The 16,264-nt window shown below is 46.2% G+C and overlaps 1 protein-coding gene across 11 annotated transcripts in view; it reads left to right on the top strand.

Annotated features, from left to right (window-relative positions):
• The window catches only part of LOC144807664 (protein mono-ADP-ribosyltransferase PARP12-like), a 393,804-nt gene that overhangs the window by 287,109 nt on the left and 90,431 nt on the right, over positions 1-16,264 (top strand). For all 11 annotated transcript variants that reach the window (XR_013606379.1, XR_013606384.1, XM_078673300.1 and 8 more), the window contains one exon: positions 2,600-2,726. Coding sequence is in view for 9 of the 11 variants with exons in the window: in XM_078673300.1 (XP_078529426.1) it covers positions 2,600-2,726 (127 nt within the window). In the remaining 2 variants the exon portion in view is untranslated. The remainder of the gene's footprint in view (positions 1-2,599; positions 2,727-16,264) is intronic.

Consider the following 16,264-nt stretch of genomic DNA (forward strand, 5'->3'; position numbering starts at 1 on the left):
TTTCCTCACAAACTGCTTTCTAGCCTCCAGGGGAGTATTGGTGAACAGTTAAGGTAAGTCTGAGAAAGCTTGTGCTGCTGTAGAAGGCTTTAGTCTCCACTGCTGTTAGGCCAATGCCTTTTTATAAGCAATACATTGACACAAGTGCAGTGCCTATGCCTGATTCAAGATGATATGAAATACACAGTCACATTTATCAATGTTAACCAACGGCGTTCTTGTAGATGGAGTAGAAAAGGTGGTGCGTTTTGAAAATCATACCCATTTGGACCACACATTCTTAGAAAGGAGGAACCCTCCTGAGCAAACCTTTATATAAAGCCTTTGAGGGTTTCTGTTGCTTGATTGTTAACAAGCTGTGTGCTTTTTTAAAGGGGATTATTGGGTTTGATTGGATACTTTTGTTTTGATCTTTATCACAATGTAAAATATCCCACTGTCTCCTTAAACGTTTTTATATCTGATTTTAAAGCAAGGCATAACATTAAAACAACAAAGATGCTCTCGTAAGTAAAAAATAGTCCAATAAGGTAGAGACTGGTTAGCGAATAGAACTTGTGGCTGCTACCGATGCCAAAAATGCATAGATTGTAAATATGTGATTGATACAAGTCAGGATTTCAGTGACTATGAAAATAAGAATAGGTATGGTATAAGAACCTTTTTAGAGTGTAAAGCTACATCTTGTGTCTGTATAATTTAGTGTAAATGTGGGTGCAACTTAGAGGAGATGGAAAGATGCAAGGAACATCTGAGAGCAGCTAGAAACAGGATATGAAATACCCACTGGTCTCCCATTCTGGGATGAACATGCACGTGACTTGATCAAAGATATCAGATGCATATGAATTGACCACATACCTGTCAACAGAAATGGATGTAATAGAGAAAGGTTTCTAAGGAGAAGAGAAATAATGGCTATCACAGAACTTGTAAATCTAAATAAGTACTAAGCACATTGAAGCACTGCCCTGAAATGTATGCTTTATTAACAGAATGAAAATAACAGTGAATTTACTTGCTATGTATACAATGTTTTAATTTGAGGTGCCTTCTAGATGTTTGAATTGATGTGAAATGTTAGCATTGGTGGGTAACTAGAGTAAATGAGTGCCAGGCCATTTTTCGTTGACCCAACCTTTTGGATGTTTTATGGTAGTATTATTATACAAGCTAATAGAGACGTAGCCAATAAACCCATAATAGAATATTGCCCCCCGTGCAAAGATGTTATTCTTTTTTGGAAGACTGGGGAGCCAAAATGAAATACTACCACTGCTTCTCTGTGCCATAAGTTCCTTTCTCAATGTAATACAAAAGCTTCTTTCTTAGAATGTTAGGGGAACTGCCACCTGCACATTGTTTTCCTGTAGAGTTGCACCTGTTTTAAGGTACACTCTGGATTTTCATTACACTTGTACCTGCTTATAGTGATTACTGAGCACACGTTTGTAAGGTGCCAGTCATTGAATAAGGATGGAGCTTTAGTTTGGGGGTGTCTCAGGAGCATCCTGACCACTTAATGTTCTAAGTTATGAAGAGTCTACTAAAAGATTTCATTGAGTTAAGGTCAATTTTTCTACATTCATGCTCTAAGTCTGAGAGCTAAGGAAACCAGTGTACCTTGTTGATGAATAGATTTGCTGACTTTCATACAACTTGGCTATGCAAGAATTCCAGGGCTAGAACTCTGGTTTTGATGTTGGGCACCGTGAGCATTTAATCAGGCTTACTTTTGGACTCGTTGATTCTCCTTTTTCTTCATCCTGTGTGGCTAGCCATGGCATTGCTGGAGTTAGAGCAGTAGTACAGACAAGTTAGTTTTCTTTTACTAGTTCTAGGAGAGACTGACCAGTCACACCAACAAGCGTCTTCAACCATTTGTAAGGAAATCATGAAGCACATTTTCAAAACTCAAAGGATTTTTTGGTACATATTGTCATTTTTTTCATCAAACAAAAAAAATGCAACAGTGTCATTATTACAAACGTTTAAAGCAGCAATTGGTATGGGCTCTTCATTATATTGTTTTTGTGGAGAGTGTCCCTGATTTTTACCATAATATACAAAAACTTATGATGTGGTCAGTGCTCTCTCTTTAATCATTTTCACCTGTTTTCTCAAGATTCTACCAGGATAGCGATAGAGTCTCTCGATCTGCATTGTTCCTACTGTGGCTTCCAAATGTGTGATGGGGCCACTGCTACTTTCCTCACTTTTCTTAATTCTGTGAACCCATCTGCTATTTGTGTGTGATTCTAACATGGGATCCGGAGAACTATAGTAAGAAAAATATTAGAACCATGTAAGGTGTATTGCAAAGATAACTAAAATTCTGTGCTATTAATAAGTGGGTATCCAACTAGCACTGGTATTTCAAAGGCATCACTGCTTCTCTTCTAGGATTATACAATTATTCTCAGCAGTGCAAAATTCATTCTTTGACTTCAACATAATTAGGGAAATCACAAGGTGGAAAGCAGCCCGCTGGGGCTGCAAGCAGCAACATTGCGTCTGCTCCCCATAGTTCCTATTCCTGTTGAGCCGGCAATATACATTTACTCCCATATTCTAATGATTCTTTCTTTTCTTCACCCAGACAACTGTGCCCAGGTGCACTTCTATCTGCCCTATCGCTGGCAGATATTGGAGGAAACAGGAGAATGGAAAGACCTTCCGTCGATGGAGGACATTGAGAAAGCCTACAGTGACCCCAACAATGGCAGGTACAGATGAGCACTGACACTTGTTATACATAACCCCCTAGGACCTCATTTTAAATCAGCCGTATTTGGTTTTCTCAACTGAAAGGCCTAAGCAAAGCCAGACTTTCAGGATACCCACATTAAATAAATGCATACACAATGAATCTAAATGGAACTAATTTACATTGTCAGTGGTTATCTAGAAAATACTTAATGGATCCAACCATCCTTGATCTGGGTCTCAGAAAACAGTGGCGCGTAGCTTTTAAGGTTTGAAATGAAGATATTTTCATTGTCAATGTGTTTAAAAATGAGAGTAAATTCAATAATGTGGTATCTGAGTTGTATTTTCAGTTCATTGGTAAGAATTAGAGTGAACATGTATTTTATTATCAATGTGTTAAACGCTTCAAATACATTTTCATGCTCTGTCTTGGACTGAGATTTGTCAGTCACCATCCCAGACCATAACAGGAAACTTTATGCTTGAGTCTAAATCAGTAGGGTCGAGGTTTAAGGTAGGGTGTAAAAAGTACTTTTTGCTCTCTTTGCAAAGATACTGATTTTTGTCCTTTGCCAAGTTGGATACGTTCGCTGTTTACCTTTGCCTGCTTTTCAATACATAGCGTGATGATTTTCACTCCAATCAAACTCAGCCAGACTGGCAATGCATGGAGAATTTTTTGCTGCAAATTACCTTTTTTATACGTTTTTTTTTCTGAAGGGCCCAATTCACAAACAAACCTCATAAAATTATGTGCAGACATTTCATTTCCCTCTTGAACATACTTTTCCCTTTTTTTTATATTTACCAAACATTCCAAGAGTATACTTGAGAAGCTGTGTGAGGTGCAGGTTTCCAGGATCTTTCCTGAAAGAGTATTGTGCTTTACTGGCATACACATTTTATCATTGCATAATTGTATGTACAATAACATTTTAATTTCAGAAGAGGTAGCACCACTGTGCAATAGCACTCTTTTTATACTTACTTTTTTCCTCAATAATTTTTCCTCATGGAGAAACTCCTTCCTTCCCTTAATCCCTTACCACTGATGAGCTGTTCTCTTTTCCTACTTATCTTAAAAATGGATTTATTGCAGGCCTCAGCTGGTGTAAATGTACAGCCATTTCCAGGGTGGGAAAGCATCAGAAAGGGGGTTGTGAAAGCTCACAAGGAGATGTGTTTGTGGGTGACCACAGACTTACAAGGTAAACCACTCTTCAAACTGTTGACCCCCCTTCATAGAATTTACTCCTATGCAATATTACACAACTGGTGCATAACATTACGTACAAGTTAATAAAACTACACCCGCATGGTTACCTTTTGGGAATGTCTTGCTTGTGTACATCATGTGTGTAAATTGAGTCCCGATTCTTTTTTCATTTATCGCTAACTGGTTCGTTAACGCTAAATAATGGCACATCAAATATAAATTGTTGCCAAAGTCCCTATTTCAAGGTGGATGCGGCAGAGCGAAAAACGTTTCAACTTCTGACATTTTCCAAAGAGCTTTGTGAAAGATCCAGTAAAAAATTGTCTCACCTGCAGTTGTAAGTCATTGAGCAGGATGCTTAGCAAAGGGTTTATGACTGCTCTGCATGGTCAAGCGGTTCATGGGGCTCACTGAATGAATCTCATCACTGATGATTGGATTTTTGATTGGGTTGTGAAGGTCCGGTTCTCGAGCCAAGTACCAGAACAATTAAGATAGAGTTTTCATCCTTTGAATGGCTGCCAGATTTTCTTCTACCCACAGGGGTGTTAAAATGGGCTATCAAATTGTAAAGAAAACTATGCAGAATATCTACCCTTTTTGGTCATCATCCTGAGTCTCACACTCGAAGTATTAATAAACAGGCTGTGGTCTCCTAATTGGCGTGTTCGTGCTCGGAAGAAAGACTTTAGACTAGATCCTAAGGCTGCAGAAGGAAACCTGAGGTCCTATCAGGATGATGACTCAAAATAGTTACTTCGACTTTATTCACAGATTTTAAAAAGGTATTTAACTAATTTTGTCCCATGGCCTATGAGCCCCCTGGGCTAGATAGTTTTCATCTTTATTTGTTTTTTAAACTGTTATTTATAGAAAAAAGACACAGTTATCAATTCTTTACATGCATCAATATAACAGATACAGTCTATACATTATAAATTCTTCGTTACCTCTTATGTATATTACAAGAATATCCATACCTAATCAGTTACATATACAGCGTTACAACATTCAGTGTCATTTATCTTAATCAGTCCAAATCTTGAGTTACAAGAGGCATTTCACAGATATTTCCTCTATATGTGTTCCAAACTCCCCATTTTGTAATACTTTTTTGGTACAGCCCCAGTGTATGTATACAGTCTTTTCTGCCACAGCCATGTCTATCAATATTCCTCTTAGCTAGTATAATATCCAGGGTAGCCAAGGTCTGTAATGTTGAATTTAGGTCTTTCGCATCCCAAATATTTAGTAAACAGCATTTGGGCTCTGTAGGGACATAACTGATTCCCAGTACGACGCCACTGAACGGCGTGCCTATATAGTATGAAAGAATGTACCAGGCTCAACACATTGTCGCAGACAGAGCGGAGTGCCTACTTTCCCGATCTTACAGAGTTTAGTTCTGATGTAGTAGATTCTATGGAAGATCTTAAGTTGTACAAGGCGTAATTTAGATGAGATCGCCACCTCTCTAGGGGATGATAGCGCTGCTTGCCAATCCATGTCATCTTACTCTCCCAGGTCTACCTGCCATTTGTCTCTGAGCTTCTGTACCGGATCTGGCATCTTATTGATAATTTTCCGATAGGTCATAGAGGTTGACCTTTTTCCCATGTGATCTGTCAGTGACCTATCTTCTAGCGGGGAGGCCTCAGGTAGGCTGGTGTCGGGGGGAATTGCCACTTTAAGGGCGTGTTTGATCTGTTGGTAACGGCAATGCTCTGTTGATGCCATCCCGTATTGCGTTTGAAGCTGTGTAAATGGGATAATTTTTCCCCGTACCCAGAGGTCGCCCACCTTGGATATTCCAATATGGTCCCAGTGATTAAAGCCGTTGCTTTTTTCCAATTTGCCCAGCCTGTCCGTGATCCAAAGGGGTGTTGCTTGCGTGAGTATATTATGCCACCCTAACGTTTTCTGCACTATATTCCATACCTGAAGTGTGTGGTTTGTGGGGTCTAGAATGGTCTGGGTCTTGTTATAGAGCACCCGGTAAGGCCCTGTCTCACCCAACTGCAACCTGTCGAGGATATAGGCCGGGTCCGTGTGGGGGGCATGATTCCAGTGGTTAGTCACTTTCAGCTTGGAGGCCCAGTAATATGTCTGTATTTTCAGGAGTGCAATGCCATAATCGTACCAAGTTTGGTATAGTTTCAACATAGCTTTGCGAGCAGGTTTAATGTCCCAGAGGAGTTTAGTGGCTTCTGCCTCAACGGCACGGAAGTAGGATTGGGGGACTAAGAAGGGTGTATTTTGGAGGGTGTACAGAAATCTGGGGAGTGCCATCATTTTGAAAAGCGCTGCCTTTCCCAGGAGCGGCAAAGGTAGTGATTGCCAGTGCTTGGTATCCCTTTGCAACTGTTTCAATGGGGCTTGGAAATTCAGCGTCATAAATACGTCCGGGTCATGGGTAATGTGAATCCCTAAATATTTGAAAGTGTTCTCTGCAATGGTTACATCGCAGCTGGCTGGAAGGTGTGGTGGGGGACCCCTCAAGACGTAAAGTACAGACTTTGTCCAGTTAACCGTGTACCCTAAATAACGTCCATATGAACTACAGATATCTAATAGGCAGGACAGGGAACGTCTGGGAGAGGCCATATATAGGAGGATATAGTCCGCATACATGGATATTCGATCCTCACATCCCTCAGTCCATCGAAGCCCTCGATGACTGGGTCCTGTCGTATCCAGGTCGCCAGAGGCTCCAACACCAGGGCGAAGAGAAGCGGTGATAGGGGGCAGCCCTGCCTCGTGCCTCGGTGCAATGGAAACTCTCCTGATCTATGCCCATTAGCTACTACATGGGCCAAGGGAGCAGTGTATAGTAATCTAACCCAGGAGCAGAATTTCAGTCAGAACCCCAATTTTCTGTGAACAGCGAAGACAAATGACCTCTGGACTGTGTCAAAAGCCATGCACGCGTCCAAGGACAGCACAACGGCCTCTTTCCGAATAGTATGTTTCCGGTCCAACACGTTGTGGAGGCGCCTAAGATTTAAATCAGTATTTCTCCCCGGCATAAACCCGGATTGATCCGGATGTATTAGCGTTGCTAGGTGTGGCGTGAGTCTGTTAGCTAGGGTCTTGGCCAAAATCTTGGCCTTAGTGTTGAACAGAGATATGGGCCTGTAAGAGGAACATTCCTATGCGGGTTTGCCGGGTTTGTGATTGGCCACTATTGTTGCCGTTCTTTGGTCTCAAGGCAGTTCCCCCCTGTCCAAGCTTGCCTCATACATAGCAACCAGATAAGGCGTAAGTGTTGTTGCATTACGCTTGTACCACTCTATGGGAATACCGTTTGGACCCAGTGCCTTTTTTGACTGAAGTTTACCTATTGGCGTTGCAATTTCATCCGTGGAGAGCTCTGCCTCTAACAATTGAGACTCTGTCTCCACTAGTCTGGGGAGCCTAATATCACCGAGGAACTCCTCTGCATCTGTTTGAGTAATTGTAAGTGTGGAGGTGTATACCTGTTCGTAGTGATGTACTAGTAAGTCTACTATGCAATGGGGATCCCGAGTGGTGTCTCCCGTGGGAAGTTTGAGTTCTGAGATCCATCTATCTGCCCTCTTGTCAAGCTAGGCCAATAGCTTGCCTGCTTTGTCACCCCTTTCATATAGGGTGTGTTGGGTAGTGGAGAGTGAGTCACGTTCTCGCTGCCTCCCACAAATGATCTTTATACTCCTGCTTCTTAAGTTGCAATAAATGAGTGTTCATGTCACATGACACTCTGAGGAGCCGCATTGGATTGCTGAGGCGCTTTGTTTTTCCTTTGACACCGGACCTGCTTCCTACCTCGCCGGACCCGCTACGCGGGTCCCGCAGCGTGGTAACTCTGTAAGGGCTGCTGACTCTGGGCTGTTCTCTGGACCGGCAGGGTTGCGAGCAAAGCAGGGACTCCGTGGACCAGGAGCCCCTGCGTGCCCCATTACCATCAGCTGGGCTGCTCTCCCTGCCGGCCGCGCCCCCGCCCACGGAGTCAAAACAGGCGGGATCTCCCGCGTTCAAACGGGACACTCTGAGGAGCCGCATTGGATTGCTGAGGCGCTTTGTTTTTCCTTTGACACCGGACCTGCTTCCTACCTCGCCGGACCCGCTACGCGGGTCCCGCAGCGTGGTAACTCTGTAAGGGCTGCTGACTCTGGGCTGTTCTCTGGACCGGCAGGGTTGCGAGCAAAGCAGGGACTCCGTGGACCAGGAGCCCCTGCGTGCCCCATTACCATCAGCTGGGCTGCTCTCCCTGCCGGCCGCGCCCCCGCCCACGGAGTCAAAACAGGCGGGATCTCCCGCGTTCAAACGGGACACTCTGAGGAGCCGCATTGGATTGCTGAGGCGCTTTGTTTTTCCTTTGACACCGGACCTGCTTCCTACCTCGCCGGACCCGCTACGCGGGTCCTGCAGCGTGGTAACTCTGTAAGGGCTGCTGACTCTGGGCTGTTCTCTGGACCGGCAGGGTTGCGAGCAAAGCAGGGACTCCGTGGACCAGGAGCCCCTGCGTGCCCCATTACCATCAGCTGGGCTGCTCTCCCTGCCGGCCGCGCCCCCGCCCACGGAGTCAAAACAGGCGGGATCTCCCGCGTTCAAACGGGACACTCTGAGGAGCCGCATTGGATTGCTGAGGCGCTTTGTTTTTCCTTTGACACCGGACCTGCTTCCTACCTCGCCGGACCCGCTACGCGGGTCCTGCAGCGTGGTAACTCTGTAAGGGCTGCTGACTCTGGGCTGTTCTCTGGACCGGCAGGGTTGCGAGCAAAGCAGGGACTCCGTGGACCAGGAGCCCCTGCGTGCCCCATTACCATCAGCTGGGCTGCTCTCCCTGCCGGCCGCGCCCCCGCCCACGGAGTCAAAACAGGCAGGATCTCCCGCGTTCAAACGGGACACTCTGAGGAGCCGCATTGGATTGCTGAGGCGCTTTGTTTTTCCTTTGACACCGGACCTGCTTCCTACCTCGCCGGACCCGCTACGCGGGTCCCGCAGCGTGGTAACTCTGTAAGGACTGCTGACTCTGGGCTGTTCTCTGGACCGGCAGGGTTGCGAGCAAAGCAGGGACTCCGTGGACCAGGAGCCCCTGCGTGCCCCATTACCATCAGCTGGGCTGCTCTCCCTGCCGGCCGAGACCCCGCCCATAAAGTGCACTAGTACTTTAAGACCTTAGCACGCCCGCTGCGCGGGAGCGCGCGGGAGCGTCCCGGGAGAAGCCCGGGACAAGGGCGGGACCGTCTGTGGCCGTCCGGGGCCGAAGGAGGCCGGGCTGGGCCTACCCTCTTGGATTGTGCATTCGATCGCTGATCTCAACCACCGGTTGAGAATCCCCTGCGGAGTATAACCCACTACGAACACCATGCCGTCCCCGGCAAGAGAGAGTACCCCATCAAAACCGGGCGGAGTTAAAAATAGGACTCTTGAAAATTACTTCTCCCGGGCAGTAGGGGAGGGGGACAAAGAGTGTAACCTGTCCAGGCTAAGGGCAGAACGGAGACGCTCAATAGACAACATGAAAAATACCCTCCTTGGAGACCAACTTATTACACCCAGGGAGGAGTTGTCTCGAATTGATGATGTCCCACTACTGCTGAGGGATTGCACTAATATTTCATCAGGGGCAGTCATGAGTATAGCTCCGGCCACTAGTCCTAGCCCAACTAGGGTGACCATTGATTTAGTGTCCCAACTCCCCCCAGCCCCCAAAACTAGGAAAGCTACATCCAAGCCAACTAACACTCAAGTAGTTTTTGGACCCCCTCCCAATATACGCAGGAGGAAATCTAAGGGAGCTCAAGGTAAGAGTAAACCCAAGGTTCTTCATTCGGACTTTGGTAAGTCCCTAAATACCCCCACGTTAGTAGAAAAACCACCGGTTGATTTACATCCTAAACCCATTGCTCATAAGGATTCAGCTCCTGTTACGATAAAAGATACAGGAGCTGTTATTGCCAATATCCCTTTGTCTGTTGTCCCGCTTGGAAATTTAGAATTTTTGCTAAGGTCTCTGTTATTGCCGATCAGCGAGAGTATTAAAAAGATCGAGATCAGACTAACTATCCTGGAAGCCACATTAGGGAGTCTGAAAACTCAAGCTGGTCGACAGGGAAGGCAACCAGATTCCACTCTCCCTACCGTGGTCCCCCAATCGACGGCAAATAGTGTTGTCAATCCAGTCCTTCTACAAGCCGCGAATGTGGCACCCTCACAACAACCCTTAAGGCCGAAGCCTGTAACATCTAAACCCCTTAATGCCAATATGCCCATCCATCCGTCAGGACCTGTACCTCCGGCACAGCCGGTAGATAACACCATCCCGACCCCTTTAATGAAGCTCACCCTGAGACCACGTAGACCTAACTTACCCCAGAGACTAACGCATTTACTGTAGTCATGGCGGGTGTCCCCCCACTCGAGGAAGGTGAAATGGAGGACTTTTGTGCCCTGAAAAGTAGGGTAATTAAGTGGTTAAACATAAACAGACCCCTCCCGACACATCTCAATAATGAAATAATGGTAAGAAGGGTACCATGGGTGGGGAGAACACAAAAATCCATAAAAGGGGACTGTATATTGGTGAGTTTTAGGGATATAGGCACGGTATCTTATATATGTCAGGGGAAAAATAGATCTAGGGAATCCACCATCCAAACCCTCCATGTGTCGTTCTTTTTTCCCATTACCCCAGTCCCATTTCAGCAACCCCAAACTCATGATAGTTGGGAGAGGGTTGGGAGGAGGGGGAGACACCAGGCCTTATACCCCAGACCGATAGCTGGCCGACCAGAACAACCCCTTTATACCTACAACCGGTTCAATTGCCTGAATGGACTAGAGGGGGTCGATTGACAAACAGATAATACCCCCCAGGGTTGTATAGAAAAGGGCGATCTGGTAGAAACATTGGAGGAGCAAAGTTTCAAGGCTCTGCAAACCTCGGCGATTGGTGTGGGGGATCTAATGTGTGTTGAACTTGAGGTAATAGCTAAAAACAGTATAGGAGGGGTACATGAACAGGCAATGCAAAGGCCAATGTTGGAAATAAGTCCAAGGGACCAGGGGGGCGCAGAATGGAGCGGAGAGGGTGTGAGATTTATCTCATGGAATATAGCTGGCATAGCGGGCAAATTTTATAATAAGGAATGGGTTGACTACATTAGAAAATTTAATATCATATGTGTACAGGAGACATGGGCTGTGGAGAATAATTACCATCTGCAGGGGTACAAGTGCTTTTTTGTTCCCGCCCGAAAATCCAGTTCTGGGAGAGCAATGGGTGGTTTGTCCCTCTATGTAGATTTAGACCTCCCAGGCACCTGGTCCTTCCCAGACTGGTCCTCACACGGGATTCAGGCAGTTCGGTTCCATGGAAAGGGGTTACGATTCTCTGTTTTTAACTTGTACAATACCGAGATAGCAAATAACCATACCCCGGTATTGACTGAACTCGACCAAAGGTTAGGACAAGAAATCATATCCCAGAACAAGGGCCCATCACACGGGCTGCTTGTGGTGGGGGACGTTAATTGTCACCTCTGCCCGGCACTGATTAAAGCAAACACAGATTGGGCGCAATGCCCAATTGAGAAGGGGCCTCATTTTTCTCACTCGCCTACTGGGTCGGCTCTTAGGTTGCTTCGGCTTAAGTACGACCTAGAGCATACCATCAACATGATAGACCCACAGTCGGACGGCACACTCCCACCAACTTTTAAGGGCAGGGGCTGTTCATCTATTATAGATTATATTCTGGTCTCTAGATCTCTGGTTAACAAAGTAACTAGTGTAGGGATAGACTGGAACAGCTTCAGTGACCATAACCCGCTTGTCTTAATGCTCGTATATAGGGCGGGTTCAGGATCCAATGTTCACCGTTTAATTGGGGAGAGGGTCACCGATCAAGGCAGGAGACTGAAATGGTCTAGAATAGATGGGGTAAAGTTTTATAAAAACTTGAGCAATAAGGGTCTGCGGGACATAAATGATTGTTTGGATCTGGAAGTACAGGGCCCAAGACTACTAGAAACGTTCGACCATATTGTAAATCTGATAGACGGACTATTAAGGTCCAATGTGCCCACACGTAACCTGGTCAATCCCCGGTGGTTTGATCAGAATTGTTCTAAAGCACTGAGGGAATTGAAATGCTCTCTTAAGTCAAAACCACGGGATCCACAAAAAATTAGGGCAAGCAGAGAGAAATACAAAAAAGAGACCAAAAGGAGGAAACTCACCCTGCAGGCAGAAGCCTGGGCAGATCTGAGAGAGGCAGGGGAAAGAAGGGACCTAGCGGGGTTCTGGAGAATCATTAATAAACCGACCTTTTTAGAAAATGATTCTCCGGAAATAGGGGCCAATATCCTACCGGAGCAGTGGGTTACCCACTTTAGGAGTTTGTACAACCATGAACCGGGCACCCTAGTAGAGCCATCAGCAAACCTAAGTCAGGCTCCCCCGGTAGTATTTACTCTTAAGGAGATCGTGGCAGGGATGGAGAGTCTAACTAAGAACAAAGCCCCGGGCCCGGATGGAATTCCCCCTGACCTTTTTCTTAGCAATATAGATCTATGGGCCCCCCTGATGACTAGGGTCTTAAACACCGCTATCTCCTGTGGTCTCCCTCCATCATGGTCTAAAGCGATCATTGTGCCAATTTTTAAAAAGGGCAACAAGGACGATCCTAGGTGTTACCGGCCTATTTCCCTGATTGACGTTTCGGCTAAACTTTTGGGAAGGGCAATTTTGAACAGATTGTCCGAGTGGACCGAAGAGAATAACATCTTCTCGGACACTCAATATGGGTTCAGGTCAGGGAGGTCCACTAGCGATCAATGCCTGAACCTATATATGCTGACTGCCAAATACACTCTGGCCAGTGATGAACCCATTTATATGGGATTCATGGACCTGGCAGCAGCATTCGACCACGTCAATAGAGGGAAGCTGTGGGACATGATGGCAGGCTTGGGGATCGAGAGTGGTTTAATCACCATATTAAGAGAGCTGCATAGCGATACTACGGCTAAAGTAAGATTTAACAGGGAGGGGGGACTGTCTGACTCCTTTTCATGTAAAAGTGGAGTCAGACAAGGTTGTATTCTTGCCCCTTTTCTGTTCTCCCTCTACATTAATAATCTGGAGCAGTCTCTTTTGGGTTTAAAAGCAGATTCCCCAAGGGTTGGGACGCGGCATACCCCGTCCTGCTTTACGCAGACGACGCGGTCTTGCTTGCGCGTACACCCCGAAGCCTACAAATTTTGATAGATGGGTTCGTCAAGTTTATGAGTGACTTGGACCTATCTGTCAACTTAGGCAAGTCATACGTGCTCCTGGCAGGCAAAAAACCTTCTTCTAAATTCTCTTACACAATAGGTACCCATCGTTTAGAGGAGGTTAAAACGTTCTCCTATCTCGGAGTGACCTTTGATGGTGCTCTCCAATTCAACTCCTTGGTGGCAGAACGCTGTAATAAAATGATTGCCTCTAATGGGGCAATAGCCGGTTATGGCAGGAGGCTGGGCAGATGGAGCCCGGAACAGGTGATGAACCTGTACGGCTCCATAACATGTTCTAAAGTAAGCTACGGGGCAGAAGTTTGGGGCTTTGTGAATACTGCTAGAATTGAACAGGAAGAAAACAGACACCTGAAATCTATCCTGAGGGTACCACCCAGTACTGCTGGACACATAGCTCATAGGGAGCTAGGGAGGCCATACCTGGTTGACTTGTTAAAACTTAGGCCAATTGTGGCGTGGCTAAAAATTTGGGTAAATCCAGATGCGCACTTAAGCAGAGAAATTTTATTGGACTGCTTGGGTAGGACTCACTGCATGCGCATCCCCTGGCTTAAATATGTGAGAAACACTCTTGAAGATCTAGGGTTCGGAGATCTCTTCAGGAACCCCACAACCATCTCAGCACAGCACAAGAAACAAGTAGGGGAAATTTTCGTAGAGCGGAAAACCCTATGCCGTGCTGAGGCTGAAGGAGAGAAAAAGTCTGTGAGGGCTTATAATTTGGTGAAGAGTGTGGAGGGTATGGAGCCCTATCTGTATCTTGTGCACAACACACAGGACAGATTTCTTATGTGTCGTTTTAGATTGAACTTACTTCCTTTTATGTTGGCTTCTCCAGCAGGTTTCACCACGTCAATTGAGCAGAAGGGACCCTGCGGCTGCGACAACCGGTCTCCGCAGGATTCCCTTCATTTTATCTTGCTTTGCCCCTATTTTTCTATGCCCAGGCGTAGATTTCTAGTAAACATCTTAAAAAAAGCCCAATTGGAACATGCCAGGGATGCTTTAGTCTATTTGCAAAAAGCTTCTGACCCGCTAACCTTATGTTGTGTTATGAATTTTATTAAGGTGGCGGTTCGACTAAGGATGACGAGGGGAGAGGAATGAAAGACCTGGGACTCTCTGTTTTAAATGTAAATTTATGGCCCTGTATGTTGGGATTTTTACTGTATTATTTATATACAAGGATCTTGACTAACATTTAATGTCTTTTTATCTATGTATATGTATGTGTGCTTTTATGGTGTTTTTTAATCACCAAATAAAGATTCTTGACTATGACTATGAGTGTTCATGTCAGAGGGGTCCTGACTGTGGGCTTTCTCCTGGTCATCCATCCTCCTTTTCATGTGTCGCTACAGTTTTAACTTTTTCTCTTTTGTGGTGTGTTATGAGTGAGACCGCCTGCCCACAAAGCACTGTCTTGTATGCCTCCCAGAGGATAAGCAGAGAAGAGACGAAAGGTGCATATTCGCTAAAATAGTATTTGGTAGCATCAGCCAGCCCTTTCCCGATCTCAGGGGTCCTGCGGTATCCGGGGTGTATAGGGAATATGCGTCTCTGCGCTGTGGGATACCAAGTGTATGGAGCGCTGACTGAGGAGTGATCAGAAATGTCCCTTGGTAAATTGCTACATTTAAAAAAATTCAGAGTTCGGCTGCTGGCACTAGTACATAATCTATTCTGGAGAGGCTATTGTGTGCCCCCGAGTGATATGTATATTGTCGTGCCTGTGAAAGGCGGGAGCGCCAAATGTCTACCATGCCTTTGGTGTCTAGGAAGTCCGTTAAGACGGAGTGTGTACGGTGTTGTTGTCGAGGGGGTGTGCGATCCAGAGCGTCATCTAGTGTGGCGTTGAAGTCGCCTCCTAATATTAAATAGCCCTGGGGAAGCCGGAGTAGGAATTTGCTGAGTGCCTGAAATGCTGAAGAGTGGAGGCGGAATTTAGACAGACACTATGTTGACCAGACATCCGTACCACTGACACGACAGCACCGCAAAACAGCCCTGGTCGTCTATATATGTGTGTTTTATGACAATCGGGTACTGTTTCTTAAGGAGGATTTCCAATCCACGCGAACCAGACGTAAACTCCGAGTGCACCGCAAGTTTAAAACCCCACCTATCTAGGGCTTTGCAAACTGTCCCTGTTACGTGGATCTCCTGCAATAGTCACTGCTGGCGCCTTACACTTTAAGTATTGTGGAACTAGTCCTCTTTTAAGCTTATCTTGAAGACCATTAACATTCCAGGATACAATTGGGAGGTGCTGCATGTGGGGCATCATAGCTTTAGTAGGGGGAGAGAGCTCCCGTGTTGTCTCCTCGGGGGCTTTCTCGAGGACAGAGATACCCTCCCAGCTTTATTCAAATAAATATAATGAGATGTCAGAAACCCCTTGTCCGACAGAGTCCCTCGGAGACCGCTAACCGATTGACCCTGTATAGGTTTCTGTCTTAGTGGGTCAGCGGAGGGGCTAGAAGTTCCCTCCTCGTAGTCTTTAGGGCCTCAGCATCGTACGTCTTCAATTGTCGCTGCCATCCGGAGTACAAAACATGTTCCTGTGCGCTAATGTCTCCTTCAGAGAGTGTCCAGTTTGTCCCTTTTAGTCCTCTTCAGGCAGAGTCCCTGACTCTGGCGAGCTAGCCATCTGGTCCAGTGAATGTGATTTTGCTGTGTCGCGAGCGGCGTTGCGTCCGGGCTTACCACAGTGTTGGACCTGACGCCACCCATCCAGCCAGACCTGGGCTTCCTCCGGTGTGGCAAAGAACCATGTATTCCCATCCGCCTCCACTCTCACTTTTGCAGGAAACAGCATAGATTATTTGAGCTCATGGTTCCTGAGTTCCTGCTTCACTGCTATGAAACTCCGCTGCTGTTTGGCCTCAGCCGCTGTGTAATCTGGGAAGAAAGATATCACGCTTTGTTGATAGCGGATGTGGGGGCCGGCTCTTGCGAGCTGGAGGATGAGGTCCCTGTCACGGAAATTAAAAATGCGTGCTTATATAGATCGTGGGGGCGCCCCCGGCCGGGGTCTGCCTCCACGGACCCCAGG

Source organism: Lissotriton helveticus, chromosome 1_1, assembly GCF_964261635.1.
Source record: "Lissotriton helveticus chromosome 1_1, aLisHel1.1, whole genome shotgun sequence".
Taxonomy (NCBI): Eukaryota; Metazoa; Chordata; class Amphibia; order Caudata; family Salamandridae; genus Lissotriton; species Lissotriton helveticus.